Source organism: Cucurbita pepo, chromosome LG14, assembly GCF_002806865.2.
Source record: "Cucurbita pepo subsp. pepo cultivar mu-cu-16 chromosome LG14, ASM280686v2, whole genome shotgun sequence".
Taxonomy (NCBI): domain Eukaryota; kingdom Viridiplantae; phylum Streptophyta; class Magnoliopsida; order Cucurbitales; family Cucurbitaceae; genus Cucurbita; species Cucurbita pepo.
Genome location: NC_036651.1, coordinates 2,586,325 through 2,614,247, shown reverse-complemented (window position 1 = coordinate 2,614,247; position 27,923 = coordinate 2,586,325). Strand labels below are relative to the sequence as shown.

Sequence of the window (27,923 nt, the reverse complement as noted above, 5' to 3'; positions counted from 1 at the left end):
ACTCGAACCCGACCGCGTAGGAGAAAATGCATATCCTGTTAAACAAAATCGTTCTTTTTCCTAATAAGAAACGAAAATTACATTCCTCATAAGAAAAATACAGGGAAGAACAGAACAAAACTCAAACAATGCTCCAAGTTGACAACAAAAAACTTAAAGACAGCGCCCAAATTTCCTCCCACTTCCTATTTCTCCCTGAAAAAAAACACTACATCAGTATGCTATAGCAACCATTTCCATAAAGCCTTTGGCTTCTTGGACCTGAAACGACCGAACCAGAAACCAGTGATTCGAGCTCTACGTACCGACTAGTTACAACTTAAACAAGAACTTAACAAATCACTCTAGGCTGAATCGGTATTACGTTATCATCTTTCAAGAAGAACCATGTAAGATAAATGACAATGATGAGATACAGCATACTTTTTTATGATACAATCACTTGAGGACCATCATTCAGTATATCTCCAGCCACTAACTTGGAAAGATACATTCTATTTTTACAGACTAGAAGAATGAGTTGTTTCCTGCACCTGCAAAATGATGGTTCAAAACTGACTCTCCATGTGCAAAGTTTCTTTTTATGGCTAAATACAAATAGATACATTTATTTCAACTCGTGAAGCACCTTCACTAAGATCAGGGATTAATCATGCATGTCTTGATGCATCATCATGCAATTGAGTTGTTCGTACATTGGGATCGTCCTGCCACGAGGAAACTTATTGAATTTGGATGACATATAAATTGCATAATGCAGTGGAAGATATCGATTGTGTTCAGTAAACTAACCCGAATGCCATAGGCGAAACCAGCTGGTGCTCGGAAGAAATCCATTTGTCCCTGCAGGAACAAACCGCTTTTGTAAAATGTGGTGACTAGAATAGAAATAGGCTGGGCTGAATAACACAGTCTCAAAATGTGACATACCAGTCCATGAATGCTCGGTTGAGCTGGGTAATAACCATCATGGCTAGGTGCTATGGAGTTTAATTGCCCCTATAAAAAAAAGAACACAAAATAACTAATAATTGCGGACGGATAAGAAATGGATAAAGAGTTCATGTATTTTATACTAAGTTCGAATCGACGTATACTTTTTTGTGTAACCATAAAGCTTACCAGCCCCTGGATGGCCTGTTGATTTCCATAGTAATTATCACGGGTCGGTGCCATTAAATTCAGTTGTACCTGAGAAGATAAGAGGGCATGGAACTGAAAACTTTGCAAGTTCACTAATCAAGGTACGAAAGAGAGACTCGATAACATCATACCATTCCTTGCACGCTTGGCTGTGCGCCAAAATAGCCATCAAGGGTTACAGCTCTTGAGCTTAATTTGTCCTGAGAAAGAGAGACGGGAAAGAATCATCGATATATTGACAATGGTTTGTAGCTTACCTTTAAGTAGAGCAATTTTTCAAAAGACATTTAATCAATTATAATGCCCCAACTCCTTTTTATTTCCAAAGATGAATTCGAACATCGAAAAAGTTCCAAACCAGAGACTAAGAGCCAAATANAATTATAATGCCCCAACTCCTTTTTATTTCCAAAGATGAATTTGAACATCGAAAAAGTTCCAAACCAGAGACTAAGAACCAAAAAAAATAACCCTGAAAGATTGCTGGAATTTGGAGTTCAGAAAGAATTTTCTAAAAAACGATACAAGATTAAATCTACTTTTATGGTTGATTTGGATTGGCTCAAAAAACCGTTTGGAGACGAACAAAATTGTCATTTATTTTGGGATTCAACACGAGTTCATATAATTGTAGTAACGATAGAGATAGATTGATAGACAAACCATGTGCTGCAAGTTATCATGTGCTCCAACAGTCATGATATCAGGTTCAGAATTCACCTGCAATTCGAAAGTGTCATTTTCAACACGNAAACCATGTGCTGCAAGTTATCATGTGCTCCAACAGTCATGACATCAGGTTCAGAATTCACCTGCAATTCGAAAGTGTCATTTTCAACACGTAATACACTTCAAACATAAACAACCGTACCGCGAACAACTAACCTTCCTTTTCTTAGTTGGATTCTTTTTCTTGTTTGTCTTGCCTATGTTTCTAATTTGACTATCTTCTTCGATGCAGAGTAGACTATGAGCTGCCGATGGACCGGCTTCTAAAAAGGTTCTATTAGAATTATTGACACCAATACAATTTCCAAGAGTTTCATCAAGTGCATGTGCTGCAACACTGTAACTCTCTTGGGACAAAGATCCCTCTTCAATCAATCTCAATGCTCGCTGGCATAGATCATTGTACCGTTGCACCCGAGACTGTACTAGCTCAGGTTCTTCTCCCAATAAATGTCTGCTCTTAGCATCTCTTGTCCACCGCTTTAAAATATATTGAGTTGGAATAGTAGAAAGTTCACACTTTTGAAGAACAACCATAGCGTGTCTACAAAGGTAACCTTTATATTCATACAACCGGCACAGACAAGAAACTTCCGACTTCAATCCATTCCATACAACAATGAAGACTAGATTCTTTTCAAAATCTTGAACATGATATGTAATGCTTTTCTCATCTTCCTTTTCTTTCCTAGGAAAGCAAGCAACAGCACCTAAGACCTCGACTTGAAATTTTTTAAATACCGCATGTGTGTACAGTCCCGAAATACTCTTCTCAAACGGTGAAGGAGATCTTAAAGTGGGTTGTTTGTTCCATGTATCAGAATCAGCTTTTGCTTCCTCTTCATACCTATCCTGTAAAATTGATTCATACTGTTTCACAAACTCTTGCACAGTGGTCTTCTTGTGCAAATACTTGTCAAGGAAGGAGTTTACACTTTCGGATCGCTGTGCCACGGACATTCCAGCCAAAAAGACATCTTTCATATATGTTGGTGCCCATTGTCTTTGATCTTCACATAAGGACTGAACCAATTCATCTTCTCTGAGTTCAAATCTATCAACCAGTTTCCACCACCTTTTCTCAAACTCTTCAGTTGTCCATGATCTATAGATGCATTTTTCAAATTTCGCCATAAAATTTTCATGCCGTTTAATTACATTACCAAGGTTTTCAGAAATTTTCGCTAATATGTGCCACAAAGTGAAGTGATGATACACATTTGGAAGCACCTCTTGAATGACTGATTTCAGTACCTTATCATGGTCAGTGATAATAACTTTTGGAGCCTGTCCACCGATTGCTTTCAACCACACGTGCAATAGCCAAGCATATGTTGTTGGACTTTCATCTGATAGCAAAGCACATCCAAGCAACATAAATTGATAATGTTGATTCACCCCAACAAAGAAAGCAAGGGGCAACTTATATTTATTTCTGATGTAGGTAGTATCAAGAGAAACTACATCATTAAAATAAATATAGTCATGCCTACTTTTTGCATCAATCCAAAATAAATTCCTTAGTCGGTGGTCTTCTCCAATATCGACAGCATAAAAGAAGTTAGAGTTCAAATTCTGCATCTGAGTAAGAAAGTCGAGTAAAATCCTTGCATCTCCAGCATCAAAAGCAAAATTGCGAACTTTGTCAAATGGATTCTTCGAGTCATTCTTAANCTGAGTAAGAAAGTCGAGTAAAATCCTTGCATCTCCAGCATCGAAAGCAAAATTGCGAACTTTGTCAAATGGATTCTTCGAGTCATTCTTGAGTCCTACAACATTTTTGTATTCAGCAAATTGCCTAGCCATTGCAGCATACATCTTTCTTGTTTGTTCACTGACAGCTTGAGCAGGTAAAAGCTCATGGTTATGCTCCTTAACAAAACTATGTATAACCCATTTACCATCCGCCCTCCTCTTTACGTGCATGCTAGCTTTGCAGTCTGTCTTTGCGCATGCTCTTCGACCAGTTGAATTTTCACTTTCTTGCTTAGTTTGCCTTACACGTGGACGATTGAAGGACTTATCATACTCTCTCTTCATGCCATAACGAGAACATGCAAATTTTGCATCAATAAATTCCCTTGATGTCTTTGAACGGCGGCTATTTTGTATTGCTGTGTTGAATCCCATAGAACGAGCATATTCCTGATAGAAGGAATATGCTTCACTGTGTGATTCAAATTCCATGCCAGGAAGTGGTTCCAGATTCGTGTCCTCTTTAAACATTACCATGTCTAACATGGGGGAATTTAAATCTCCACCATCTTCAACGTGCATCCCATCTGTAGCATCAACCATATTATTTCCACTCTCAATAACTCCATTATGAAGTTTTTCTTCCACATCCAACATATTATTAATTCCATTCGGTTCTTCATCTTTGTCATGCTCACCAGAAGGTAACCTAAGATCTATATCCATCGCGAAATGAGCCTATGGCTAATGAACTTTGGAGATACCTGAAATGGACATGAAATAGTGAACATCTTAGAGACTAGAATTTTAATTTGAATTGCATATACATAAACAGGGTTATCTAAACTNAAAAAAAAAAAAAAAAAAAATCATTGCCTTTTAGTTACAGGGTCTATACCTACTATGCCCATAACCAATGAAGCAGGCTATTGTTGCTTGCTCGCATATCAACTCTACAACATCAATTCTCAAAATCAAAGGCTGTTTGCTAGTACAGGAACTAATTTAATATCTCGAGACAATAACAATGATTTTCAATTCTCATATTTTATCTCAACAACGATATTTTGAACTTTCTGTCATCGAGATTTTAAACTTTCACGGTGAACCAAAAAGACCTGCAGAAAGATGTTATTTCCAATCTACGCATTGAAACTCGATAAGAAATGCAACATAAATCTTCCAATGACACTGCATGGAACGTCACATGAAGTTTTATTCTCCTCACAATGGTAGATTTATAAAATAATAATTGAAAACGAAATCAAAAGAATTGGCAATTTGCAAAGATAGCAATGAAAAGAGAAAAATCTATATACACGCTTAATCGTATACCCAATATTATAGGAAAGATAGTTACTGGTCTCCTCCCTGCAACAAAACGATGAAGTAAAACAAACAAACAAATAAAAAAACAAGCTCACTATTAAACACAACGAAGCAAATCTTCTATACGTCAATTAAATCTCCAAAACTTCATCCAATTTCTACTATATGTTAGATCAAGTGATATCATAAGGACCAAGATCCATTGAATCTTCCCCTGTCACCAAAAGCATTCCACTTGAGTATTCTGCTGAACAATGAAAACGACACAATCCTAAAGTAATTCAATTTTCAACTTCACATCATACTAGACACTTAAATGGCATCACCGGTTCATTCATGCCGGAACACTTGGCAAACCTGTCGTAATACCCCCCAGCTGTAAGACAAAAACTAAAAGAAATTGTCATTGAGCTGAGCTTTGGGCTGGCACGTAGCTTGAAGATTTACACATCAAAAGTGGCCAAATATAAGTTACATGTATACTAATGAAACGATCATACTGGGTATAATTTTGGGCATCAATTTTGGGCATCTTAAACCAATGAATTAGAAGGTAGAAGGATCATTCATGGTGACACCGGCACTACACCAATATAGTTTACCCTCGAATTAATTCCAACGCCACGATAATTCCGCAGCATTCCTCTGGATGTTGAAGTCCATCACTCTTATGAAGTTCGCCACTGGAGATTGATCAATAAGACAGGAAGCAGAACTTGAATTGTCAAGAAACCGGCAAGTTGGATACACATACACTTCCATCCAGCAGCTAAAAATTCCCACAGCATCGACAAAATACAACACACCCCAATCCACAGAACTTTAAATTCATTTCATAAACCTTCCCATCGTCGACGACCCTTTAATTTCATAATTTTCCTACTTCCAAACAAAAAAACACCCACCTCCATTTTCCGGCACTTTCTCGAGAAACAAACAACATCATTGTTACAAACAACAATCCCACCGCATAGAAACGCAAGAATAATACACGAAACCCAAGAACATTCAACATGGGCAAANTGCATGGAACGTCACATGAAGTTTTATTCTCCTCACAATGGTAGATTTATAAAATAAAAATTGAAAACGAAATCAAAAGAATCGGCAATTTGCAAAGATAGCAATGAAAAGAGAAAAATCTATATGCACGCTTAATCGTATACCCCANCTGAAGTGCAGGGCATATAGAGAATCTGAAGGGGAGGGAGTGAAGAAGCTGAGACAGGCGAGCGAGTGGGGGTTGCCGCCGCGAGTGGGGCAAAGAGTTGAGAAAATTTGGGAAATTAGGGTTTGTAAACCACTCGCCGCTGGGAGAAGGGGATGTTTGTTTTTATTTCTTGACAATGGATAATTCGTCACTCGCTTTTCTCTCACTCGCTTTCAATTCTTTTTTCGGACCATTTTACCCTTTCGCGCCTTCGCTATTTTCGATTTATTTTTTATTTTCCCGGCATTTTATTTTCGGACTCATAACGGCGGCCCACGCTTACGGCGCGTGCAGAAACGGCCCAGGGCAATTTCCTCAACTGCCCCCGAAATTCAACAACAAATTTAATTAATTCATTTTAATTTTAATTAATTATAAATTTTGTAGATGTCACTCTATTTAATTTCATAAACATCAAATTTAATTTTAAAATACTTAAAAATTTTCTATTAAAACTTAATTTTACTTTTTATATCTATTTAATTAAATCAAGAAATCGAATTGTTATTGTCCTGCCTCGCATTGGTTTGGAGCTCGATGAATCAAAAGAGTGGAAAGTTAACTTTCAGCTCGACGTGTCGTGTCTTTGGGATCTTCGTGTTTTTGTTTTTACTCAAATGTGTCGGGTCGACACAATTATTCACTACAATATGACCTGTAAGTACTTAAAATCTATATATCAGCTTACAAATGGTATTAGAATTAGACATCTTCATGCGTGCCAGTTTGTTGGGTCCCAAACAGGTGGATTGTGAGATCCCACATAGAGCTAGTGTGCCCGGTGTCACGGTCATGCCTGTCCAGGGCTTGTTGCCCATGGCCGCATGCCCATGACAAGCCAAACCCTTGTCATGTCTTTTCATTCTAGTGTTTTTCCCTTTGTAATTCTAGAGCGTATGACACCTCAAGAAAATCATGTCTAGGCCTGCCAGAACTAAAATGGCCCAGAATGTACTATAGGGGGATATGACTAGTCGTCAACTTCTCCCTACCCAAGGTTATATATGCTAAGCCGTTGTTATCTTTCTCTTGCTTGCTTATATAACGTCTCTTTCTAAAATCTCTCTTTCAAAAATCTCTCTCTCTCCTCGTTTTCTAAAACCTTCTTTTAAAACCGAGGCTAGAGGCTCGACCGTACGTCGCTTGGCCGTAGGCGACGCAAGAACAAATTGGCTTAACTCACTTGTCGCTGGAAAGTGAGTGCCGCACAATCGCTAGTCCGCTGCCTTCGAAAGTGCGATTGTGTCACCCGGGACCACCGTGTGGAGTGAGATTGTATAGGTGGGACCCACACAACAGCAAACATTAAATAATACCTTCTTTCCCACCAAAAGTATCATCACATCTTCTTACCTAATCCTCTCAACGATATTAAATTTAAATTTTTAAGTATTTATTTATTTATAAATTTGTAGAAAAATAGATTTTAAGCTAAGTTTAATAGATTATTGATAAATTTAAAATTTAAAATTATGTATTTAGTAAATTCAATATATTTAATTCCACCTTAAATTAATTACCAAATTTAAAATCCAACGGTAATTTTAATCAAAATAAAATAACGGTTTTATTATTATTATTTAAAAAATAAATAATAAATTGAGATTAATTATTAAGTGTTGCACTCCTATTCCTGAGATTCATTGTCAACGCTCACCTTGGCGCCCTTCTCTCCCATCTGCCGTTCCTTTTCACTACTTCGCCGCTTCCGCTTTGATCCTCGCTTTCCAGGAATCGCTTTCAGCTGCTACAGAGACTACTTTCTCTCTTTCTCTCCCTCTCTATTGATTCCGGTTTCTCTCTCTTCTGCTCGCCGGCCGGTCGACGGGAGTGTGAGAGTGGGTTTGTTCTTACTTAGGCAGTGAGTGGCGTTTCGATTGTGGAGTTATGGTGAGGAAACATGGATGGCAACTGCCTGCTCATACTTTTCAGGTACTCTTCCTTGCGATTGTTTGTGGTTTGTTTCTTTTTTGCTGTGGGTTCTTGCTTTCATAGTCTTAGGGTTTTGTTTTGCCAATGTGTGATCTCTCTCTCTCTCGGGAAATGGCTGAGTTGTGGTGGTTTGTTTGTTTGAAATTTGATTCTCTTATGGCGTTTGTTCGTTGGAAATTGTCTGCAGCTTTACTCTCAGTCTTCCGAATGACGATGTGGATTTTTATTATTATTATTTTTTTTTTTCATTCTGTGTCTCGTCGAGTATATAGATTGGATTTGGNGTTGGAAATTGTCTGCAGCTTTACTCTCAGTCTTCCGAATGACGATGTGGATTTTTATTTATTTTTATTTTTTTTCATTCTGTGTCTCGTCGAGTATATAGATTGGATTTTGTTCTGATAGGCTACAGAGAGAAGCGAGAGGAAATGTTGCAATAATACTGTAGCTTTCAAGATTATTAAGTCTAAAAGAGTTCATTTCTCGAGTTCTGCGTGATTCTGCAGCTTGTGATATCTCGATGGGATTTTCGTCCGTGATCTATTTTTTCTCCCGTTTTTTTCCCCTTGGAGAATTGGCTAAGGAATGGGGCATTGATACTTAATGGCAAGTTTTCTTAGGTAAATCTCAAAGTTGGGGAATGATTGGTTTTCGCTGGGCTTGGTCACATGGATGGAGCTTGCGGGAGGGATGAGGGGTTTTTTTGGTAGCTTGTTATTCCTATTCTCAACCTAGGCATAGTGGGAGTCTGATTTTTGAACTTCAGCATTCAGTTTTATATTATGTGGAGCACAATTTCAAGTGTTGAAATGCGTTCCAGTACTTGTGTCACTGGTTTGTACAGCTGAGGCTAGGAATGTTGTTCAGAATCTTGAAGTCTTTCTTATTTTTGTTTTGTTTTGTTCTTACCTATTATCAAGTTATTGTCACAAACAATCTGTTCTCAGTAGTATTATGCCTGCCTTGAGTTTCTTTCTAATATTTTTTTGCTTAAAATGTAGGTCGTTGCAATCACAGTGTTTTGTTTACTGGTTGTGGCATTTTATGCTTTCTTTGCTCCCTTCCTCGGTGGCCATGTCTGGGAGTACATATTGGTTGGCGTTTATTCACCAGTGGTATGCAATATTATTTACTCTCTTCTCCGACCACCTCAATTATCAAGCATGCGCTTAATGCTGTCACTACGAGGTGTTGATTCATGGATAATAATTTTCCAGCTTGTAGATCCTGAAAGTTTGATCTATTTGAGTTTTCTTCCTAGCTCAATTTCTGTGCATTTCAGCATTTTCTATGGTGTTTTCCTCCAAGAACTGTTAACTTATAGCACTCACTAATGCTTGGATAAGAAAATTTATTGCATTAACTATCAGTTTTGTGATAATACAAACATATTTTGTCTCTTATTATAAATACAAAAACTATCAGTTTTTGGATGGTCGTGGATTTGGAATATTGAGTGGGTGAGTGATCCCTGTAAACCAGATCCTCCTTTAGATTGACCGTGCTTGTACTTGTAACATGTAGAATGTACCAAACCATACTGTCATTAGAGCATTTTGTGTTCCATTTAAATGGTTGGAAGCCTACTTTCTTTCATTATTTCAATCTTTTCATGGCATTGCAGGCTCTCCTTGTATTCACTCTTTATGTGAGATGCACTGCAATTAATCCAGCTGACCCTGGTATTATGTCTAAATTTGATAATCGGGTAACAAACCCCAACAATAATCAAGGGTTATCACTGAAGGGTCTACCACAAAATTTAGATGAAATTGTCAATGGCAGACATTCGTCTGCATCATCACCTTCCAGAAGTTCCATATCAGGAGCTAATACGAGTAGGAAAGGTTCAGTAGGAGAAGTTGGCAGAGAAGACAAACCAGTGGAACAACCAACAGTCCGCAGTGCTGATAAAATTGGACTAATTTGTTGCGCATTATTTGTACATGAAGATTGTCGAAAAAGGGATGGAGGGGCAGACCCTCAAAGTGCTGCCGAGGATGCTTTATTTTGCACATTGTGCAATGCTGAGGTATTTGGTTTGGATGCTCTATTATAGTTCCCAAGTAAAAATTAAATATGTACAGTATCATAGTCCGTTAGAACAATAAATGTTAATATTTTGCATTACTCGTACTTTGTCTGCATGCATCTAGTATCAGTTTTATATAATCATGCAACGTTGTCAAGGTTTTGAATGTTGTCCATCTTATTTTTAGAAGATAATCCTGCAACTCCGTTTATAATGGGCCGCATGTATCCATGATAACAAAACTTTATTTTGATTTACAACGTACGAATGTTGCAGGTGCGGAAGTTCAGCAAACATTGTAGAAGTTGTGATAAATGTGTTGATGGTTTTGATCACCATTGCCGGGTATATCTTTCTTTTTTTAAAAAAAAAAATCATTTAGTTTGTTTTTCATTTTCATTTTGTTAAGGTTTTTACTTGGAGATTGCCCTCTATTTTCAATGTGGTTGCAGTGGCTCAATAACTGTGTGGGGCAGAAAAACTATATCACATTTATCTCTCTTATGGCAGTAAGTCTTGTTTGGGTAAGTACTAAAAGTGGATACTATTCTTTGAAACCATAGTATACTCTCTTTTTTGCTGCTAATTACTGTTACCTTTGTGGTTCAGCTCGTTGTTGAAGCTGGAATTGGTATTGCAGTTTTAGTGCGTTGCTTTGTTAATAAAAGAGGCATGGAAACTGAAATTATCGATCGACTTGGAAATGGCTTTTCTCGTGCCCCGTTTGCGACAGTTGTGGTAGGGACAAATTAAGTAATTATGTCTTGTAACAAAAACACATATTTTATAGCTTTACTTATGACTATCAAAAAAATCAAGTCAGGTGCTAATTGCTAGTCTGAATTTGGTTTTATCCAGGCGATATGTACTGCAGTTTCCATGCTGGCCTGTATCCCTTTGGGCGAACTTTTCTTTTTCCACATGATATTAATTAAAAAGGTCAGTGATGAGAACTTAAATAGATTTTTCATTCTCCATGATCTCTGTTGCTTGATCTTGGGGAAATACTGTGGTATGGGGTAATAGTCAATAAATAGTGCTACATTTAAAATCAGAATAATATATCTATATCTAAGATCAATTTGGAAAACTAATGGATCATGATTAGACGGTTTGCTTGGTGCGCGGATCTTCTCATCAGTTGTTTTACTACACGTATTGAAATAGGGTATTACAACCTATGAATATGTCATAGCGATGAGGGCTACAAGTGAGGCCCCTGTTGGAGCTTCTGTTGACGAGGAATTGCCAAACATTATGTACTCTCCATCGGGATCTGCTACCACTGGTTTGAGTGGTGGAAGTTCTCTTGGTTTACAATACAAGGGGGCATGGTGTACGCCTCCAAGAGTTTTTGTTGATTATCAGGTATTGACTTTTTAATCTTTAGTAAGAGAACCTACCTTTCTCCTCCACACTTTTTGGGTGATTGTTTTCATTTTCTCTGTTGGGTAAATATTTTCTGCATGTAGCTTGATAGCCGATAATCCCATTTATTTATTTCTCAAGCCAGTCATAGGTTGATAGTCATTTTCATTTCTTCCTGTTTGATTATGTCAAGATTCAAAAGGGGAGAAATTGAAGCTTCACTTTGGTAAATTAAAGCATAATGAATTAGTAAATGTAATTTAATGCAAAGAGGTTTTAAATTGAAAAAAAATAGAAGAATAAATATTTGGTTAAACTAATAAAAAAAATACCCCAAACTTTGTATTTTGTCCCAAAAATACTTCTCAACTTTTAAAAGTTCCAATAATATTCCTGGAAGTTTCAAAAATTATCTTGTTAGTTTTGGATGGAAACCGTTAGTATTTTGTTTCAAAAATACCTATGAACTTTCGAAATTTTATTAACATTCTTTTTATTTTTTATAAAACTTGAAAAATACCCTTAAACATTTTTTAAAGTTGGAAAATATCCTTACTGGTAGCAGATGGACAGAACCATCAGTACCACGTTTCAAAGATATGTATGAACTTCGGAAAGGAGTATCAATACTTTTTGAACTTTTAGAAAAAGGTATAAATTGTTTTTACCCTCAGTGTATGAATAGAAATCATTTATCTACCNTATCAATACTTTTTGAACTTTTAGAAAAAGGTATAAATTGTTGTTACCCTCAGTGTATGAATAGAAATCATTTATCTACCCTCCAAATAGCTTTTATTTTTATTTTTATTTTTTTATNATAAATTGTTTTTACCCTCAGTGTATGAATAGAAATCATTTATCTACCCTCCAAATAGCTTTTATTTTATTATTATTTTTTTTTTTAAATTATCTTAAATTGGAAAAGAACCAACTTTGTCTATTTGGGTCTTGAACTCCAACAAATTTTAGTTCAAGCTCTTTCATTATTTATGTTGTGCTGATAAGTTTTAATTTGTTTCTGTTATCTTTTGTGTGGAGAAATTTTGCATGCGTTATCCAATTCACAAGCTTCTTATTATCATAAAACAGCAGTTTCTTACTACTAACTAATCCCACTTAAACGCATTAGGATGAAGTGGTGCCTCACTTGGAGCCAGGAATGGTCCCATCTACTGTTGACCCAGATGCAGCAGGAGCTTCAGAAAGAGGGCCAAAAGCACCCAAAAGAGCCGTTCGTCTTAGTGCTTGGAAACTTGCAAAACTGGATTCTAATGAGGCCATGAAGGCAGCTGCCAAAGCTAGAGCATCATCATCTGTTCTGAGGCCTCTTGATAACCGCCGTTTCCCAGATACGGAATTGAGCTCCAGCGGAAACCTAAGTGTTAGAAGTAGTGTGAGCACTGACACTGGTGCAAACAAAGAGATTAAAAATGATCTTAAGCTCTCTCCCATAAGAAATTCCTTGGCTCCGAGTCAAGCTAGTCAGGATGATTATGAAACTGGAACACAGAGCATGAGTAGCTTCAGTAGTCCAAGCCATGTGCATGAAACAGTCACCCTCAGTCCTCTCCCACATGGTAATGGTCTGGGTCTGGGTCGTTTTAGTGCTGCTTCATCAATTCCCAGCCTATTTCCTGAACGTCCATATTCTTCCAAGCCATCCTACCCTGTTGTCACTGACCCAAGATCTCATACTTCTGGGTTTGACGATAAGGTCGCTCAGAGGGGAAACACTACTGATCCATTATTGCTTTCAGCCCCTACATCTCTTCTCAGAGATGTCAGAAAGACATCTGTTGTCTGGGACCAAGAAGCTGGGAGGTATGTCTCAGTTCCTGTATCAGCTTCAGAAACCCGTCCTCTCAGATCGTCTGTGCAGATAGGTGTGCCAAATTTAAATGGCGAAACAAGCAACAACACTAGAAAGCCAGTTAATCCATTGCAACCTACATCATCTTCCAACACAAAAGCTCCATTGCAGCAAGCAGAGAAGTTAATGTACACAGGAGATTCCATTTTCTTCGGTGGTCCTCTACTGAACATCTCTTCTCGAGATAGTCTGAGAAACGAAAGGGTCTCGACTTCGAGAGAGAGCCAAGACAGAATGACGATGACTCTATCCCGCGAGTCCAGATTCAAAAGGGACTCGGCTTCAAACCAACTCCCTGTTTTTGTCCCTGGTGGTTATGAGCAAAGCCGACCATCCGGTTCTCGTTTAAGGTAGGTAGTTTGGTTGGTCAATCCTGAAGCATATGATTTGGCTGCCTGAAAGGAGGTGTAATTAGAAAACATTCTCCCATCAGCAAGTTGGAAAAAGAAGCCAAAAGGACGGAATCAATTCTTGGCTCCGAAATCTTGCAACCTGACATTGTTTGCAAACTCAATTGGTCGGTACATGTGAGGCAGTTTCCTCAAGAATGCATTTTGATTAACACGGATTTAGGTGTAATCTGTAATTGAGGTGGGAATCGCTCCTTTTCTCCATCTCAAAATTGTAGCCAAAAGGATATTCCTAGTTTTTAATTCTTAGCCTCTGAACTTCACTGAGGCAATCCATGGAATTATTATCCAGTTCACTTCCCCGGTATTTTTTTTTTCTAATCATTAATTGACACCATCATTTTCCAGTCTCTCGCCCTGGATAATCTTCCTTCTGGAAGCACTTTTTTCTCCTCAATCTTACAGGTTATGTGGCCAAAATCAAGTCTAGCAAGAGTTTCAGTCGATGAATTCTGGAAGGAGCTGAGGATTTTTGGTAAGATAGTTGTATTCTTTTCATATATGTGTAGAGGTTTTTTAAAATTGTAAAAGCTTTTGAAAACGGAAGCACATAGTAGGCCTTTGTACAAAAAGGTTCAAATCATTTACAAATATTGCCCTCATGCTCATTCCTAACTTGGCGTGCTCATTTATTAGGAACGGCGGAGTTGAAAGATGGTTGATAGGAATTGTCAAAGTGTGATATCCCACATTGGTTGGAGAGGAGAACAAAACACTATTTATAAGTGTGTGGAAACCTTTCCTTAGTAGATACGTTTTAAAAACTTTGAAAGCCAAAAAGGAAAAGCCTAGAGAGGACAATATCTGGTAGCAGTAGACTGGCACTTGAGCTGTTACAAATGGTATCAGAGCCAGCCACTGGGCAATGTGCCAGCGAGGAGACTGTTCCCCAAAGGAAGTAGACATGAGGCGGTGTGTCAGACCCTGAAAGGGGTGGATTTGGTGGTGGTCCCACATCGATTGGAGAAATGAACGAGTGCCAGCGAGGACGCTGGACCCTGAAAGGGGGTGGATTGTGATATCCCACATTGGTTGGGGAGGAGAACAAAACACCCTTTATAAGGGTGTGGAAACCTTTCACTACGCATTTTAAAAATCTTGAGGGAAAGCTAGAAAAGGAAACTTCAAAAAGGACAATATGCAGCGGTGGGCTTGAGCCTTTACACAAAGTGAGTATAGTTCAACGGTAATTATCATGTTCTTCTTCTAATGTAGGTTCAAATCTCCATATCTCCTTGAATTAAGTCACAAGGTAAGTTATCTTTATTTCTATCTTCGTCTTTTTACTTTTCTTTTTAATAAATGATAATCGTAGAATGAGACAGATATTATCCAATGTGTACTAATTGTTGGATGATGGAAGTCCCACATCGACTAATTTAGGGAATGATCATGGGTTTATAAGTGAGGAATACTAACTCCATTGGTATGAGGCCTTTTGGGGAAACCCAAAGCAAAGCCATGAGAGCTTATGCTCAAAGTGGACAATATCATACCATTGTGGAGAGTCGTGTTCGTCTAACATGGTATCAGAGTCATGCCCTAAACTTAGTCGTGCCAATAGATTGATAAATCCTCAAATCCTCAAATATCGAACAAAGAACTCCTAAAGAAAAGGAGCCAAGCCCCTCCTCGAAGGCAGTAAAAAATGACTAAGACTCCAAAGGAGTCAAGCCTCGATTAATGACTAAGACTCCAAAGGAGTCAAGCCTCGATTAAGGGGAGGCGCACTTTGTTCGAGGGGAGGTGTTGGATGATGGAAGTCCCACATCGACTAATTTAGGGAATGATCATGGGTTTATAAGTGAGGAATACTAACTCCATTGGTATGAGGCTTTTTGGGGAAACCCAAAGCAAAGCCATGAGAGCTTATGCTCAAAGTGGACAATATCATACCATTGTGGAGAGTCGTGTTCGTCTAACACTAATTTCCCATTAAGAATACAGACATTGAGTTAGTGTTGGAACATGGGAGGAGACCACATGGTCCAAAACTTGGGTGTCCCACAAGAACTGTCCATGTCTTTAGGAGGGTAAAGTGTCATCCAAAAGTTACTTTATTCATATTCTTCTTTGAAATTTACAATTTACTGTTGCTTTTGTTTTTAGTGCTAAACTTTAAATTAAATTGATTTTTATATAAACACCTTTCAAAAGGTTAATAATTTCAAGTGTCTTTCTAGATAAGATTTTAAATTATTTAATATAGCTTATTGAGTGAATTTAGATGATCATAATTGATATTCCAATAGTTAATAAAAGTAATTATTATTTTTTTTTCGAGAGATGAATTGTCGAAAAAAGAATTTATTGTTGATTTTTTAAAAAACTTATTATTATATATTAGAATTTTCACTATTTTGCATGAAATTTATTATTACTGTCAACTAATTTCAATAAAATTTAACTTTGATGGAATGAATTAAATTTATTGAAAATATTGAGAGTAAAATTAAACAAAGTATAGATATCAAAATAATATTTTAATAAAAATACTTATTACTTATAGAATTACTTTTAGATTAGATCTGTTATTAGAATAATTTTAAATTTATTTATTAATTTTTATATTTCTAAAGTGTTTCAATTAAAATTCCCACAGGAATCTTAAATGTCTTTGCCTTTTTAATTAGTAAATGTTTAGAAATATTAATTTTACAATTTATTAATTTAATGAAATATTGAGTTATTTAATTATATTTAGTACGGATATAAAGGCTTAAACCTCCATTCTCACGATAGCACAATCAATTATTGCTGAGGAATAATAATAATGCAACAAAGAAACATATATTTACAAAATTTAAGAAATTAAATGTACACATTGGAACTTAAAACCAAATTAGATTTTAATATATTAATGGATAAACTTTTAATGTTTTAATAATAAAATTTAACTTTAATTTAATATTTGATTTGACATGTTTCTTTAAATATAATAATAATAATAAAATACAAATGGTTTTTAATACAAATTCTTTTTTTTATAAAGAAACCTTACATTTAATAAAAATGATTCCTTTCCCATTTTTAAAAAAAATGACAAACCAAATAAAAAAAGTTGATTTGATAAACAAAATAATAATTAAAAAACTCATCCATGAGTATTTCATTAAAAAGTACCATCGTTAATAAATTGGAGTTACTATCGTTAAAGAACTCGTCTATATTTTAGTCGCTCCAAATATAATAAAGAATTGGAGAAAGGTGAGGGATGAACAGCATATTGATTCGGTTGCAAATTTGTGGTTAAATTTCAACTCTCTAGTCCTACGTGTGTGCATATCCATTTGAAGCTCTAAGAACACATTCTTGAGGGAGTTCATCCCACAATGTTCATTGTCAATCACCTTCTTCGTTCCACTCTCAGGTCTCAGGTATCAAAATCAAACGCCCAATTCATCATTTTCTTCTTAATTTTCTTACTGCCCCTTACGTATTATTTGTCCTATGCTTCTTGGTAATAGTCCTTTGCTGCTTCTAGAAGAGCTTCACAAGAACATATCATCATGTTCAGCTTATACAGTACACAGGCTTCAGCACAAATAGAGGATCCAGGGTACATTGGGTTAAACTTTAACTATTTGTTCCTTCTTTGCACTCTTCTGCGTGATTTGAGAATAAACAAGGTGTAATTACAGGTTTAAGGGGCATGATATGCTTGCACCTTTCACTACAGGATGGCAGTGCACAAATGAAAATCCACAAGTTATAGAAAGATCAGAGGTAACCTTCATGTGTGTTAAACGAATGGATAATAAGATAGAAGATGTTGTTTTTTCATTCTACTTTGAATTTGGATTCCATGGTGATACAGGGTTCATATGTATATGACACTAATGGAAGGAAGTACCTTGATTCTCTTGCTGGTCTATGGTGCACATCCTTAGGTACCACAATCTGCATGAACACGAACTTTTGTTCTGCGTATATTAAAGTGTAGTTAAGTTAGTAAAGGCAATGTTGGAATTTGTAGGGGGAAATGAACCACGACTTGTGGCAGCTGCAACAAAACAACTAAATACCTTGCCATTTTACCACTCCTATTGGAATCGTACTACCAAGCCTGCATTGGTATGTTATTTAACCTAAACTTCTTTTGCTTTCTTATATATATATATAAAATAAAAATTCACTTTTCATTACTTTTACTCTCTTGCGGTTCATATATGGCAGGATCTGGCAAAGGAACTGCTTGAAATGTTCACAGCTAGAAAAATGGGGAAAGTCTTTTTTACGAACAGTGGTTCAGAAGCCAATGATACTCAGGTTTTTTCTACTCCAAACTGAAGCATCTAATTTTGATTCCCAATGGAATAAGCAGAGGAAATAAAGAGAAAAAACTGATAAACTAAAGTGACTAAAACATCAAGGTTAATTAGATGTGAAAGCCTTTAAGCTCGGCAACAAATGCAACCAATTAATCATTTTGTGCTAAAAAACATGTAATAGGTCAAGCTGGTTTGGTATTATAACAATGCACTTGGAAGACCAAAAAAGAAAAAGTTCATTGCTCGCTCACATGCGTAAGTTCAAATCGCTTGGCAACTGTCAATCTGTATCATATCCTTTGTTGTTCTGTTCAATTAACTTTTTTTTCCTTACACCCTTCTATCCAACAGTTACCATGGTTCAACATTAGTAGCAGCCAGTCTTACTGGGTAAGTTAAATGAAATAAAAATATACCTCGTGTCTCCTGTTAAAAGAAATAGTTACTCGAATATATTTTTCCACAGCCTAACAGATCTGCACCAGAAGTTTGACATTCCAGCTCCATTCGTCCTGCACACTGATTGTCCACACTACTGGCGTTACCATTTTCCAGGTTTTGATCTATGCTTCCATATGCAGTTAGTTTAATTTCATTGATCTATGCTTTCATATGCCGTTAGTTTAACTTAAGAACATCCTTATGTCAGGTGAAACAGAGGAAGAGTTCTCAACCAGATTAGCCAAAAACTTGGAGGAACTTATACTTAAGGAGGGGCCAGAGACGGTAAACTTGAATACACCTTTGAATTAGAATATGACATGATACCATAATTGACCCTTGTCTAATTTTCCACTTCAGATTGCAGCGTTCATCGCTGAACCTGTCATGGGGGCTGGTGGTGCGATTCTTCCACCTACAACTTATTTTGAGAAGGTAAGTTCTTTGTATCATGAAATGATTACCGGGAGAGTATACAGCAGTAAGACTTTCCTTGTTTGGCAGATTATCCTTTATTTCTCCTTTTATCCTTTATTTCTTTTTCTAAGACAATTACATAATTTACATCTTCGGTCCTCTGCATGCTGAAGAGATTAAGGAAATTAAAACCAAAAGCTTGGAGGACAACAATATTTTTGGATGTTCATGACTATGAGCAAAAAATGATTTTAAGAAGAATATACAGATACATCACGGAACCCAATTTCATTGTAGAACTCAATAACAGGTTTCTTTGTTGTTTCTGGAACAAACTCATCCAACTGTTTGTCACAGACATTCCATTTGTGATCTCTCGCATCTTGCCCCCAGCTCCCACAATGTTGGCTGCTGCTCAAGGCCTTAGATTCTCCCATTGGTGCCACTATGATCATTTTTTATTTATGTCGCAGATCCAAGCTGTGCTCAAGAAGTATGATATACTTTTTATTGCAGATGAGGTACTTTGCTAACTGCAATTTCTATCTTCATGATTTCGCCTTACTTACAAGAATGATTTTAATATAATCAGGAGTTGTCTTCAATTTTATTTCTATAGGTAATCTGTGCCTTTGGAAGACTAGGGGCAATGTTTGGATGCGATAAATACAATATTAAACCAGACCTTGTATCTCTTGCAAAGGTGAAGTTCGAACACATTCAAATTTAATAAATATCTTGCTTAGTTTAGGCTTTTCATTGTTTTAATTGAGCTTGTTAGTGTACTGCACTCTTTAGGCGCTTTCCTCGGCATATATGCCTATTGGAGCTGTTCTTGTGAGCCCTGAAATCTCTGATGTCATTCACTCTCAAAGCGACAAGCTAGGTATAATGCTTATACAGTAAACTAGTTCATGACTGTTTATAATCTTCAAGTCCAATAATATTGCCTCCAGGTTCCTTTTCTCATGGATTTACTTATTCCGGACACCCAACCGCATGTGCTGTTGCACTTGAAACACTTAAGATCTACAAGTACGTTCCTATACCTATGCTTGTCGATTACTACTTTTTGACATTTAGGATGAAAAAGAAACCTTATAAGTGGACAAACATTTCAAATATCCATCATTTTTCGGTACAAGAAAACTGCAACTTTGTCAAGGTGGATGACCTACTTTCGATTTGATTCAATCAGTGTCCTTGTTTGGGGATGCAATCAAGGTTTGAAGTATAAAGAGAATACTCGTAATTGTCATAGAGAATGCAATACATATGTGTACTTGCCACATTATTGGTAAGTTCATTTCATTCCTTTGTAGGGAAAGGAATATTGTGGAGCAAGTAAATCGCATCTCCCCGAGGTTTCAAGATGGCATAAAAGCTTTCGCAAATAGCCCTATCATTGGAGAGGTAAAGAGAGTTGCTCAAGTAATTAAGATTTACTTATGAATCTGAGGCATCTTCAGTTCTTCAGCAACAATGATTTTGCAGATAAGAGGGACTGGCTTGGTGTCAGGCACAGATTTTGTAGACAATAAATCACCAAATGATCCGTTCCCTCCAGAATGGGGTATGTTTTATGTAATTACCATTGTTAATGATGCATCTTAATGGCTTATTTCTTGAAAACAGCTTGGCCTCAGAAACAAGTTTGAATTTCTTGAAAACAAAAAGTACCTTCGTAGTTTGTAAATCTGATAATTTTGGATCAACCTAACCCCAAAATCACAAATCCAGTAATGAGGTAGATCTTGATCTGCCAGGGTCATGCTTATGCTTACAGCTTGTTATGTGCCTGATATAAACAGGAGTTGGTGCATATTTTGGAGCTGAATGTCGGAAAAATGGTTTGATATTACGTGCTGGAGAGAATACTATAACGATGGCTCCACCTTTTATCATCTCTCCTCAAGAAGTTGATGAGGTATCCCTCAAAGCAAATAAGCTTTCGATTGGGTTCCAATTCTATATCTTTGATCCAACGTTTTTTGTTTCCAGATAATCAGCATTTATGGAAAGGCACTAAAGGCTACAGAAGAGAGAGTGAAGGAATTGAAGTCTCAGAGGTAGACCTGAAGGAACCGGATCCTGTCTCCTATCTACTACATGATGGCCAAATGCTTCGTTAATCAGCTTTTGTCTAAATAAAAAGGGTATGTTTGTGAGCTATAAAAAGCCATGGATGTTGAATAAAAGCAGCTTGATATTTTGATCCATTCAAATCTCAGAATGATTTCTTCACATTCCCCCAATTCAAAAGCCATAAATCGGATTTATAATTCTAGGTCTAACAAGAATCAAACATACACCAAAACAAATAGAGATTGAAAGCATTAGTAGTCTGTATGGCTATAAGACGAAATCTAGGTTCCGTGATGACAGGAAAAGAAGGAAGGAAGAAAGAAAGGTACCTCTCGAAGCCCGGCGATGGCGGCCGCTGCAACATCGCCCAACACTCAAACCCCCATTTCCTGCAATCCATCCCTCTTCCCCTTCCTTCCTTCAACACTTCTCAATTTCGATTCAAATAGTTTAGTTTTGGTTCAAATCCGTACGGTTTCAATTTTTTTTTTTTTTTAATTATCTAAAAAAAAAAATACCATCGGANTTTTTTTTTTTTTTTTTTTTTAATAATTAACGAAATAATAATAATAATAATAATAAAGATAATAAGAAGTTATCCGTCCTTATCACGTTTGATAAAGTAAAGGAAAATAAAAAAATTCACTTTTAATAAATTAAAGGGAAAAATATAATAAAATAAAATCTCCGTCTAAGGGCATATATTTATTTATTTTTAAATAAATTAGTAAAAGTATGATTTTGGGGCTGAAAATACTTATTTTTTTATTATTTATTTTGGATATGCGTCTGGTGATATTTATTTACAATATTAGAATTATAATAATAATAATAATAAAAAAAGAATAATTCTTAAAACGCGTTTGCTCGGGACTTTAGAAAGGGTGTTTCGTTCTCCTCCCCAACCAATGTGGGATCTCACAGTAGTGAAGACATGTGACACTTGTCGAACCATGTTAAGGATCGAGAGAGTGAGAGAGAGAAAAGTATCATGATGCGGATCGATGAGGATGGTGCATCATGTAACACACGAATAAGAGTGGATGATGGTTGTGAAGCTAAGGTGCACGAATCGAAGTGTTGTACAAGTATGTGGGTTGTGTCATATAGAATCAAGATGATGAAATGAGATGCGTCGTTGAGTTTGAAGAACCTTGGCCTATAGTAAAAACAAGGATGAACCTCAGAACTTGCTTAACAAAGGCAAGTTAACTAGAGTCGTAAATGAAAGAAAATGAACATACCAACAGCGTGTATTACTAAATAAAGTTGCATTGAACGTGAAGTGAAGCTTGGTTAAGGATGAAAAAAACTTCGTCTAAGGTACAGAGGGACGTGAGTTATTATTAAAACTGGCGTGATAAGTAACACATAGTCGTAAAGTAGTTAAAAGAAAGAATCTCTACCTACCCATAACGTTTTACCTAAAGTACCACTTTGGCAAACTCATAATTAATATAAATTTCTAAGTATATTTTATATATTTTAATTTGGCTCGGGTCAACCTGAGAGTTTTGCCCCATGAACCCGAAATCGAATCGAGTTAGTTTGGGTTCAGAAAAATGAACACAAACCAATCCGAAAAGTTAATCCAACCCTTATAGTTCGAGTTGGATGTACACACCTACTTTATTTAGCACATTTTCTATAAAAGGAATTAAATTTTTAGGATAAGCTTTCCCAAGTGGATAATTTTTTTTAAAGCACAAAAAAGAAGCTTTATTTTGAGAATCGAATACGAGATTTGGTTTTGACTCGTCTCTTTAAATATAGTTATAATAACGAAGTACAAATTGTTTTAATACAAATTCTTTCTATATAATGAAACCTTACCTTTAATAAAAATTATTCCATTCTCATTTAAAAAATATTAATAAATAACAAACCACATAAAAGAAATTGATTTGATAAAAGTTTTTCTTTTAATTAAAAAAGTCAACCATAAGTGACGTCATAAAAAAGTTTGTACCTTCAAAATAAAAAGTACCAATGAATTTTTCTTAAAAAAGTTTTATTTTCTTACGTTTTTAAATTGAAACATTTTATATTAAAGTATAATTAATGAATATTTAAGAATTAATACAACAATAAAGAATAAATCCATGGATTAGTCTAAAAAAAAAAGTGAAGCATATACCTTAATAAGTATGAGTTACTATCGTTAAGAACTCATCTCTATTTTAGTCGCTCCAAAAATATAATAAAGAATTGGAGAAAGGCGAGGGATGAACAGCATATTGATTCGAATACAAATTTGTGGTTAAATTTCAACTCTCTAGTCCTATGTGTGTGCATCTATTTGAAGCTCTAAGAACACATTCTTGAGGGAGTTCATCCCACAATGTTCATTGTCAGTCACCTTCTTCGTTCCACTCTCAGGTCTCAGGTATCAAAATTAAACGCTCAATTCATCCTTTTCTTCTTAATTTTCTTACTGCTCCTTACGTATTATTTGTCCTATGCTTCTTGGTAATAGTCCTTTGCTGCTTCTAGAAGAGCTTCACATGAACATATCATCATGTCCAGCTTATACAGTACACAGGCTTCAGCACAAACAGAGGATCCAGGGTACATTGGATTAAACTTTAACTATTTGTTCCTTCTTTGCACTCTTCTGCATGGTTTGAGCATAAACAAGGTGTAATTACAGGTTTAAGGGGCATGATATGCTTGCACCTTTCACTACAGGATGGCAGTGCACAAATGAAAATCCACTAGTTATAGAAAAATCAGAGGTAACCTTCATGTGTGTTAAACGAATGGATAATAAAACAGAAGATATTGTTTTTTCATTCTACTTTGTATTTGGATTCCATGGTGACACAGGGTTCATACGTATATGACACTAATGGAAGGAAGTACCTTGATTCTCTTGCTGGTCTATGGTGCACATCCTTAGGTACCACAATCTGCATGAACACGAACTTTTGTTCTGCATATATTAAAGTGTAGTTAAGTTAGTAAAGGCAATGTTGGAATTTGTAGGGGGAAATGAACCACGACTTGTGGCAGCTGCAGTAAAACAACTAAATACCTTGCCATTTTATCACTCCTATTGGAATCGTACTACTAGGCCTGCGTTGGTATAAACTTCTTTTGCTTTCTTTTAGATAAAAAGAACTCACTTTTCATTGCTTTCACTCTCTTCTTGTTCATATATGGCAGGATTTGGCAAAGGAACTGCTTGAAATGTTTACCGCTAGAAAAATGGGGAAAGTCTTTTTTACAAACAGTGGTTCAGAAGCTAATGATAGTCAGGTTCTTTCCACTCCAAACTCAAGCATCTAATTCTGATTCCCAAAGGAGTAAACAGGGAAAATAAAGAAAGAAAAAACTATTAAACTAATGTGACTAAAACATCAAGGTTTATTAGCTGTGAAAGCCTTCCTTTTATAGCAATGCAACAAATGCAACCAACTAATTCATTTTGTGCTAAAAAACATGTAATAGGTCAAGCTGGTATGGTACTATAACAATGCACTTGGAAGACCAAAAAAGAAAAAGTTCATAGCTCGGTCAAAGGCGTAAGCGCAAATCGCTTGGCTAATGTTAATTTGCATCATTTCCTTTGTTCTGTTCAATTAATTTTCTTTTCCTAACACCCTTCTATCCAACAGCTTTCATGGTACAACATTAATAGCATCAAGTCTTACTGGGTAAGTTAAATGAAAAGAAAATATACCTCATGCCTCTTGTTAAAAGAAATAAGTAGTCGAATATATTTTTCCAGTATCACAGGTGGGCACCAAGGGTTTGACATTCCAGCTCCCTTTGTTCTGCACACTGATTGTCCACATTACTGGCGTTACCATCTTCCAGGTTCTGATCTATGCTATCATATACAGTTGGTTCAAATTCTTTGATCTTTTTTTTCCAGCCATTAACTTAAGAGCATCCTTATGTCAGGTGAAACAGAGGAAGAGTTCTCAACAAGATTAGCGAAAAGGTTGGAGGACCTTATACTTAAGGAGGGGCCAGAGACGGTAAACATGAATACTCCTTCGAATTAGACTATAACATGATACCATAATTGAATCTTTCTCCCTTGTCTAATTTTGTCTAATTTTCCACTTCAGATTGCTGCGTTCATCGCTGAACCTGTCATGGGGGCTGGTGGTGTGATTCTCCCACCTACAACTTATTTTGAGAAGGTAAGCTGTTTGTACCATGAAATGCTTAAAGTAAGCGTAGGCAACAGTAAGACTTTCCTTGTTTTGTTGTCTATTCTTTATTTCTTTTTCCAATTATGTTCTCTTCTTTCTGTTTTATTTTCCTCCTTTCATATTTAGTTTGCTTTAATTTTTCGTTCTATAAGAGGATTACATAATTTACATTTTCCATGATGAGTGTGCTGAAGAGATTAAGGGGATTAAAACCAACAGCTTGGAGGACAACAATATTTTTGGATGCTCGAGTATGAACAAAAAATGAGAAAAATATAATACAGATGGATCATGGAACCTATGGTAGAACTCAATAACAGGTTTCTTTGTTGCTTCTGGAACAAACTCATCCAACTGTTTGTCACAGACAGTCCATCTTTACTCTCACACGTCTTGCCCCCAACTTCTCCAATCTTGGCTACTGTTCAAGGCCTTAGATTTCTCCCATTGATGCCACTATGACCAATTTTATTTACCTTGCAGATCCAAGCTGTGCTCAAGAAGTATGATATACTTTTTGTTGCTGATGAGGTACTTTGCTAATTGAAATTCCTGTCTTCATCATTTCGCCTTGTTTACAAGAATGATTTTAATGTTTATATCAGGAGATGTCTTCAATTTTTATTTCTATAGGTAATCTGTGCCTTTGGAAGAGTAGGGGCAATGTTTGGATGCGATAAATACAATATTAAACCAGACCTTGTATCTCTTGCAAAGGTGAAGTTCAAACATATTCAAATTTAACAAATATCTTGCTTAGTTTAGGCTTTTCATTGTTTTAATTGAGCCTGTTAGTGTACTGCACTCTTTAGGCACTTTCCTCGGCATATATGCCTATTGGAGCTGTTCTCCTGAGCCCTGAAATCTCTGATGTCATTCACTCTCAAAGCAACAAGCTTGGTATATTGCTTATACAATAAACTAGTTAATCACTGTCCGTAATCTTCAAGTCCAGAAACTTACCTATTCTTTGTGTTCAATAATCCTGTTTATAGGTTCCTTTTCTCATGGATTTACTTATTCTGGACACCCAACTGCATGTGCTGTTGCACTTGAAACACTCAAGATTTACAAGTACGTTCCTACACCTGTGCTTTTGGAATTCTACTTTTTATCATTCAGAATAACAAAGAAGCCTTAAAAGTGGACAAACATTTCAAAAATCCATCATTTTTCGGAACAAGAAATCTACAGGTTTGTCAAGGTGGATTACCCACTTTCTATTAGATTCAAACGGTGTCCTTGTTTGGGGATGCAATCACGATTTGAACTATAAATAGAATATATGTAATTGTTATGATCGAAACACATGTATAGAATGCAATACATATGTGTACTTACCACATTATTGGTAAGTTCATTTCATCCCTTTGCAGGGAAAGGAATATTGTGGAGCAAGTAAATCGCATCTCCCAGAGGTTTCAAGATGGCATAAAAGCTTTCTCTGATAGCCCTATCATTGGAGAGGTAAAGAGAGTTACTCAAGTAATTAAGTTTTAACTTGTGAATCTGAGGCACGTTCAGTCCTTTAGCAACTGTGATTCTGCAGATAAGGGGGACTGGCTTGATATCAGGCATAGATTTTGTAGACAATAAATCACCAAATGATCCATTCCCTCCTGAATGGGGTATGTTTTATGTCATTACCATTCTTAGTCGTGCATCTTATCTTAACCCCAGAATCACATATCCAGGAATGGGGTAGATCTTGAACTGTCAGGGTCATGCTTATGCTTACAGCTTGTTATGTGTCTGATATAAACAGGAGTTGGTTCATATTTTGTGGCTGAATGTCGGAAAAATGGTTTGGTAGTACGTCCTGGAGGGGATACTATAACGATGGCTCCGCCACTTATCATCACTCCTCAAGAAGTTGATGAGGTATCCCTGAAAGCTAATAAGATAACGATTGAATTTCCATTCCACATCTTTTGCTGGACTTTGATCCAATGTTTTTTTGTTTCCAGTTAATCAGTATTTACGGAAAGGCACTAAAGGCTACAGAAGAGAGAGTGAAGGAATTGAAGGCTCAGAGGTAGCTGCATATGGTTACAACAAACGGCCTGAAGGAACCGGATCCTGTCTACTCTTAGGTAACAATAAATCCTTCTCCGTGGTGGCCAAATGCTTGATGGTGATGAATAGTTAATCAGCTTTTGTCTAAGATATGAGTGTTATGCCTGAAATCGTGTCCAAGATATCAAGCTGTTTCTGAACATCAGCTTGATATGGATTTCAAAGTAAAATTGCTCATTTTCGGAAATATTTCTTGCAATAAAAGTTGTTTGAGTTTTTAGCTTTCCTTCATGCTCTCGCCTTCCTAGAGAAATTGAAGTCATCTTAAACCCTCCTTTCCCATCCTCTGATCCATCCAAATCTCAGAATGATTTCTTCACATTCCCCCGATTTAAAAGCCATTAATTGGTTTAATAATTCTAAGTCTAAAAAGAATCAAACATATACCAAAACCATTAGAGATTGAAAGCATTAGCAGTCTGTATGGGTGTAAGACGAAAGCTAGGGTTTGAGATGACCGAAAAAGAAGGAAGGAAGGAAGAAAGAAAGAAACGTACCTCTCGAAGCCCGGTGATGGTTGCGGCTGCAACATCGCCCAACACTGAAACCCCCATTTGCGACAATCCATCCATTTTCTCCTTAGAGAATGTGAGAATCACTGTCTATATAGACAATACGATGAGAACTATGAGAACTATTGGTTGGATGCGTGAGAGCCCATCGAGAGCCTACTAGTCATACGCTAATGATGATAATGACATTGCCAGCGGATATTATATTCTTTGGGATTTTCCTTTCGAGCTTCCCTC

At 36.4% G+C, this 27,923-nt stretch overlaps 4 protein-coding genes and 2 long non-coding RNA genes across 6 annotated transcripts; 3 read left to right on the top strand and 3 right to left on the bottom strand.

Moving 5' to 3' along the window:
• Nucleotides 1-345: 345 nt before the first annotated feature.
• On the bottom strand, nucleotides 346-5,447 carry LOC111809942 (protein FAR-RED ELONGATED HYPOCOTYL 3-like). Its single transcript, XM_023696422.1, has 10 exons — nucleotides 4,466-5,447; nucleotides 3,569-4,331; nucleotides 2,029-3,475; nucleotides 1,807-1,863; nucleotides 1,275-1,343; nucleotides 1,123-1,191; nucleotides 931-999; nucleotides 793-843; nucleotides 629-707; nucleotides 346-533 (listed from the first exon to the last, which is right to left on the bottom strand). Exons 2-9 carry the CDS (start codon nucleotides 4,291-4,293, stop codon nucleotides 651-653), a joined length of 2,544 nt encoding a protein of 847 aa, XP_023552190.1. The 5' UTR covers nucleotides 4,294-4,331; nucleotides 4,466-5,447; the 3' UTR covers nucleotides 346-533; nucleotides 629-650.
• A 2,298-nt stretch (nucleotides 5,448-7,745) lies between these two features.
• On the top strand, nucleotides 7,746-14,068 carry LOC111810687 (probable protein S-acyltransferase 19). Its single transcript, XM_023697434.1, has 9 exons — nucleotides 7,746-8,038; nucleotides 9,040-9,153; nucleotides 9,663-10,070; nucleotides 10,347-10,415; nucleotides 10,523-10,594; nucleotides 10,680-10,808; nucleotides 10,929-11,009; nucleotides 11,238-11,438; nucleotides 12,571-14,068. The coding sequence occupies exons 1-9, from the start codon at nucleotides 7,994-7,996 to the stop codon at nucleotides 13,663-13,665; spliced, it is 2,214 nt and encodes a 737-aa protein (XP_023553202.1). The 5' UTR covers nucleotides 7,746-7,993; the 3' UTR covers nucleotides 13,666-14,068.
• A 2,863-nt stretch (nucleotides 14,069-16,931) lies between these two features.
• On the bottom strand, nucleotides 16,932-21,387 carry LOC111809779. The gene is made up of 3 exons (XR_002817302.1): nucleotides 21,265-21,387; nucleotides 17,575-17,644; nucleotides 16,932-17,326 (listed from the first exon to the last, which is right to left on the bottom strand). It is a non-coding gene; the product is annotated as an uncharacterized LOC111809779 (long non-coding RNA).
• Nucleotides 16,960-21,096, top strand: LOC111809775 (gamma aminobutyrate transaminase 1, mitochondrial-like). Its single transcript, XM_023696200.1, has 19 exons — nucleotides 16,960-17,098; nucleotides 17,189-17,280; nucleotides 17,363-17,447; nucleotides 17,539-17,611; nucleotides 17,698-17,795; nucleotides 17,898-17,990; nucleotides 18,174-18,247; nucleotides 18,344-18,382; nucleotides 18,459-18,547; nucleotides 18,642-18,718; nucleotides 18,794-18,868; nucleotides 19,324-19,371; nucleotides 19,470-19,553; nucleotides 19,649-19,736; nucleotides 19,807-19,885; nucleotides 20,173-20,263; nucleotides 20,345-20,423; nucleotides 20,662-20,777; nucleotides 20,852-21,096. Exons 1-19 carry the CDS (start codon nucleotides 17,054-17,056, stop codon nucleotides 20,921-20,923), a joined length of 1,497 nt encoding a protein of 498 aa, XP_023551968.1. The 5' UTR covers nucleotides 16,960-17,053; the 3' UTR covers nucleotides 20,924-21,096.
• A 1,700-nt stretch (nucleotides 21,388-23,087) lies between the features above and the next one.
• Nucleotides 23,088-27,835, bottom strand: LOC111809778. The gene is made up of 3 exons (XR_002817301.1): nucleotides 27,672-27,835; nucleotides 23,798-23,867; nucleotides 23,088-23,549 (listed from the first exon to the last, which is right to left on the bottom strand). It is a non-coding gene; the product is annotated as an uncharacterized LOC111809778 (long non-coding RNA).
• Nucleotides 23,213-27,400, top strand: LOC111809774 (gamma aminobutyrate transaminase 1, mitochondrial-like). Its single transcript, XM_023696199.1, has 19 exons — nucleotides 23,213-23,321; nucleotides 23,412-23,503; nucleotides 23,586-23,670; nucleotides 23,762-23,834; nucleotides 23,921-24,018; nucleotides 24,101-24,193; nucleotides 24,386-24,459; nucleotides 24,553-24,591; nucleotides 24,666-24,754; nucleotides 24,842-24,918; nucleotides 25,012-25,086; nucleotides 25,582-25,629; nucleotides 25,732-25,815; nucleotides 25,911-25,998; nucleotides 26,094-26,172; nucleotides 26,475-26,565; nucleotides 26,648-26,726; nucleotides 26,864-26,979; nucleotides 27,066-27,400. The coding sequence occupies exons 1-19, from the start codon at nucleotides 23,277-23,279 to the stop codon at nucleotides 27,135-27,137; spliced, it is 1,497 nt and encodes a 498-aa protein (XP_023551967.1). The 5' UTR covers nucleotides 23,213-23,276; the 3' UTR covers nucleotides 27,138-27,400.
• Nucleotides 27,836-27,923: the final 88 nt, after the last annotated feature.

What these genes read in the sequence shown, in the direction of transcription:
- LOC111809942 (XM_023696422.1), bottom strand. Translation starts at nt 4,293, where the DNA reads ATGGATATAGATCTTAGGTTACCTTCTGGTGAGCATGACAAAGATGAA. An exon ending in AACAGGCCATCCAGGGGCTG is followed by an intron (nt 1,000 to 1,122) that starts GTAAGCTTTATG and finishes TTTTTTTTATAG; the next exon opens with GGGCAATTAAACTCCATAGC. An exon ending in AACCGAGCATTCATGGACTG is followed by an intron (nt 844 to 930) that starts GTATGTCACATT and finishes TTGTTCCTGCAG; the next exon opens with GGACAAATGGATTTCTTCCG.
- LOC111810687 (XM_023697434.1), top strand. Translation starts at nt 7,994, where the DNA reads ATGGTGAGGAAACATGGATGGCAACTGCCTGCTCATACTTTTCAG. An exon ending in TGGCAGTAAGTCTTGTTTGG is followed by an intron (nt 10,595 to 10,679) that starts GTAAGTACTAAA and finishes TTTGTGGTTCAG; the next exon opens with CTCGTTGTTGAAGCTGGAAT. An exon ending in GAGTTTTTGTTGATTATCAG is followed by an intron (nt 11,439 to 12,570) that starts GTATTGACTTTT and finishes TAAACGCATTAG; the next exon opens with GATGAAGTGGTGCCTCACTT.
- LOC111809775 (XM_023696200.1), top strand. Translation starts at nt 17,054, where the DNA reads ATGTTCATTGTCAATCACCTTCTTCGTTCCACTCTCAGGTCTCAG. An exon ending in CTCTCAAAGCGACAAGCTAG is followed by an intron (nt 19,737 to 19,806) that starts GTATAATGCTTA and finishes TATTGCCTCCAG; the next exon opens with GTTCCTTTTCTCATGGATTT. An exon ending in TCCGTTCCCTCCAGAATGGG is followed by an intron (nt 20,424 to 20,661) that starts GTATGTTTTATG and finishes TGATATAAACAG; the next exon opens with GAGTTGGTGCATATTTTGGA.
- LOC111809774 (XM_023696199.1), top strand. Translation starts at nt 23,277, where the DNA reads ATGTTCATTGTCAGTCACCTTCTTCGTTCCACTCTCAGGTCTCAG. An exon ending in TCTATGGTGCACATCCTTAG is followed by an intron (nt 23,835 to 23,920) that starts GTACCACAATCT and finishes TGGAATTTGTAG; the next exon opens with GGGGAAATGAACCACGACTT. An exon ending in GTACTACTAGGCCTGCGTTG is followed by an intron (nt 24,019 to 24,100) that starts GTATAAACTTCT and finishes CATATATGGCAG; the next exon opens with GATTTGGCAAAGGAACTGCT.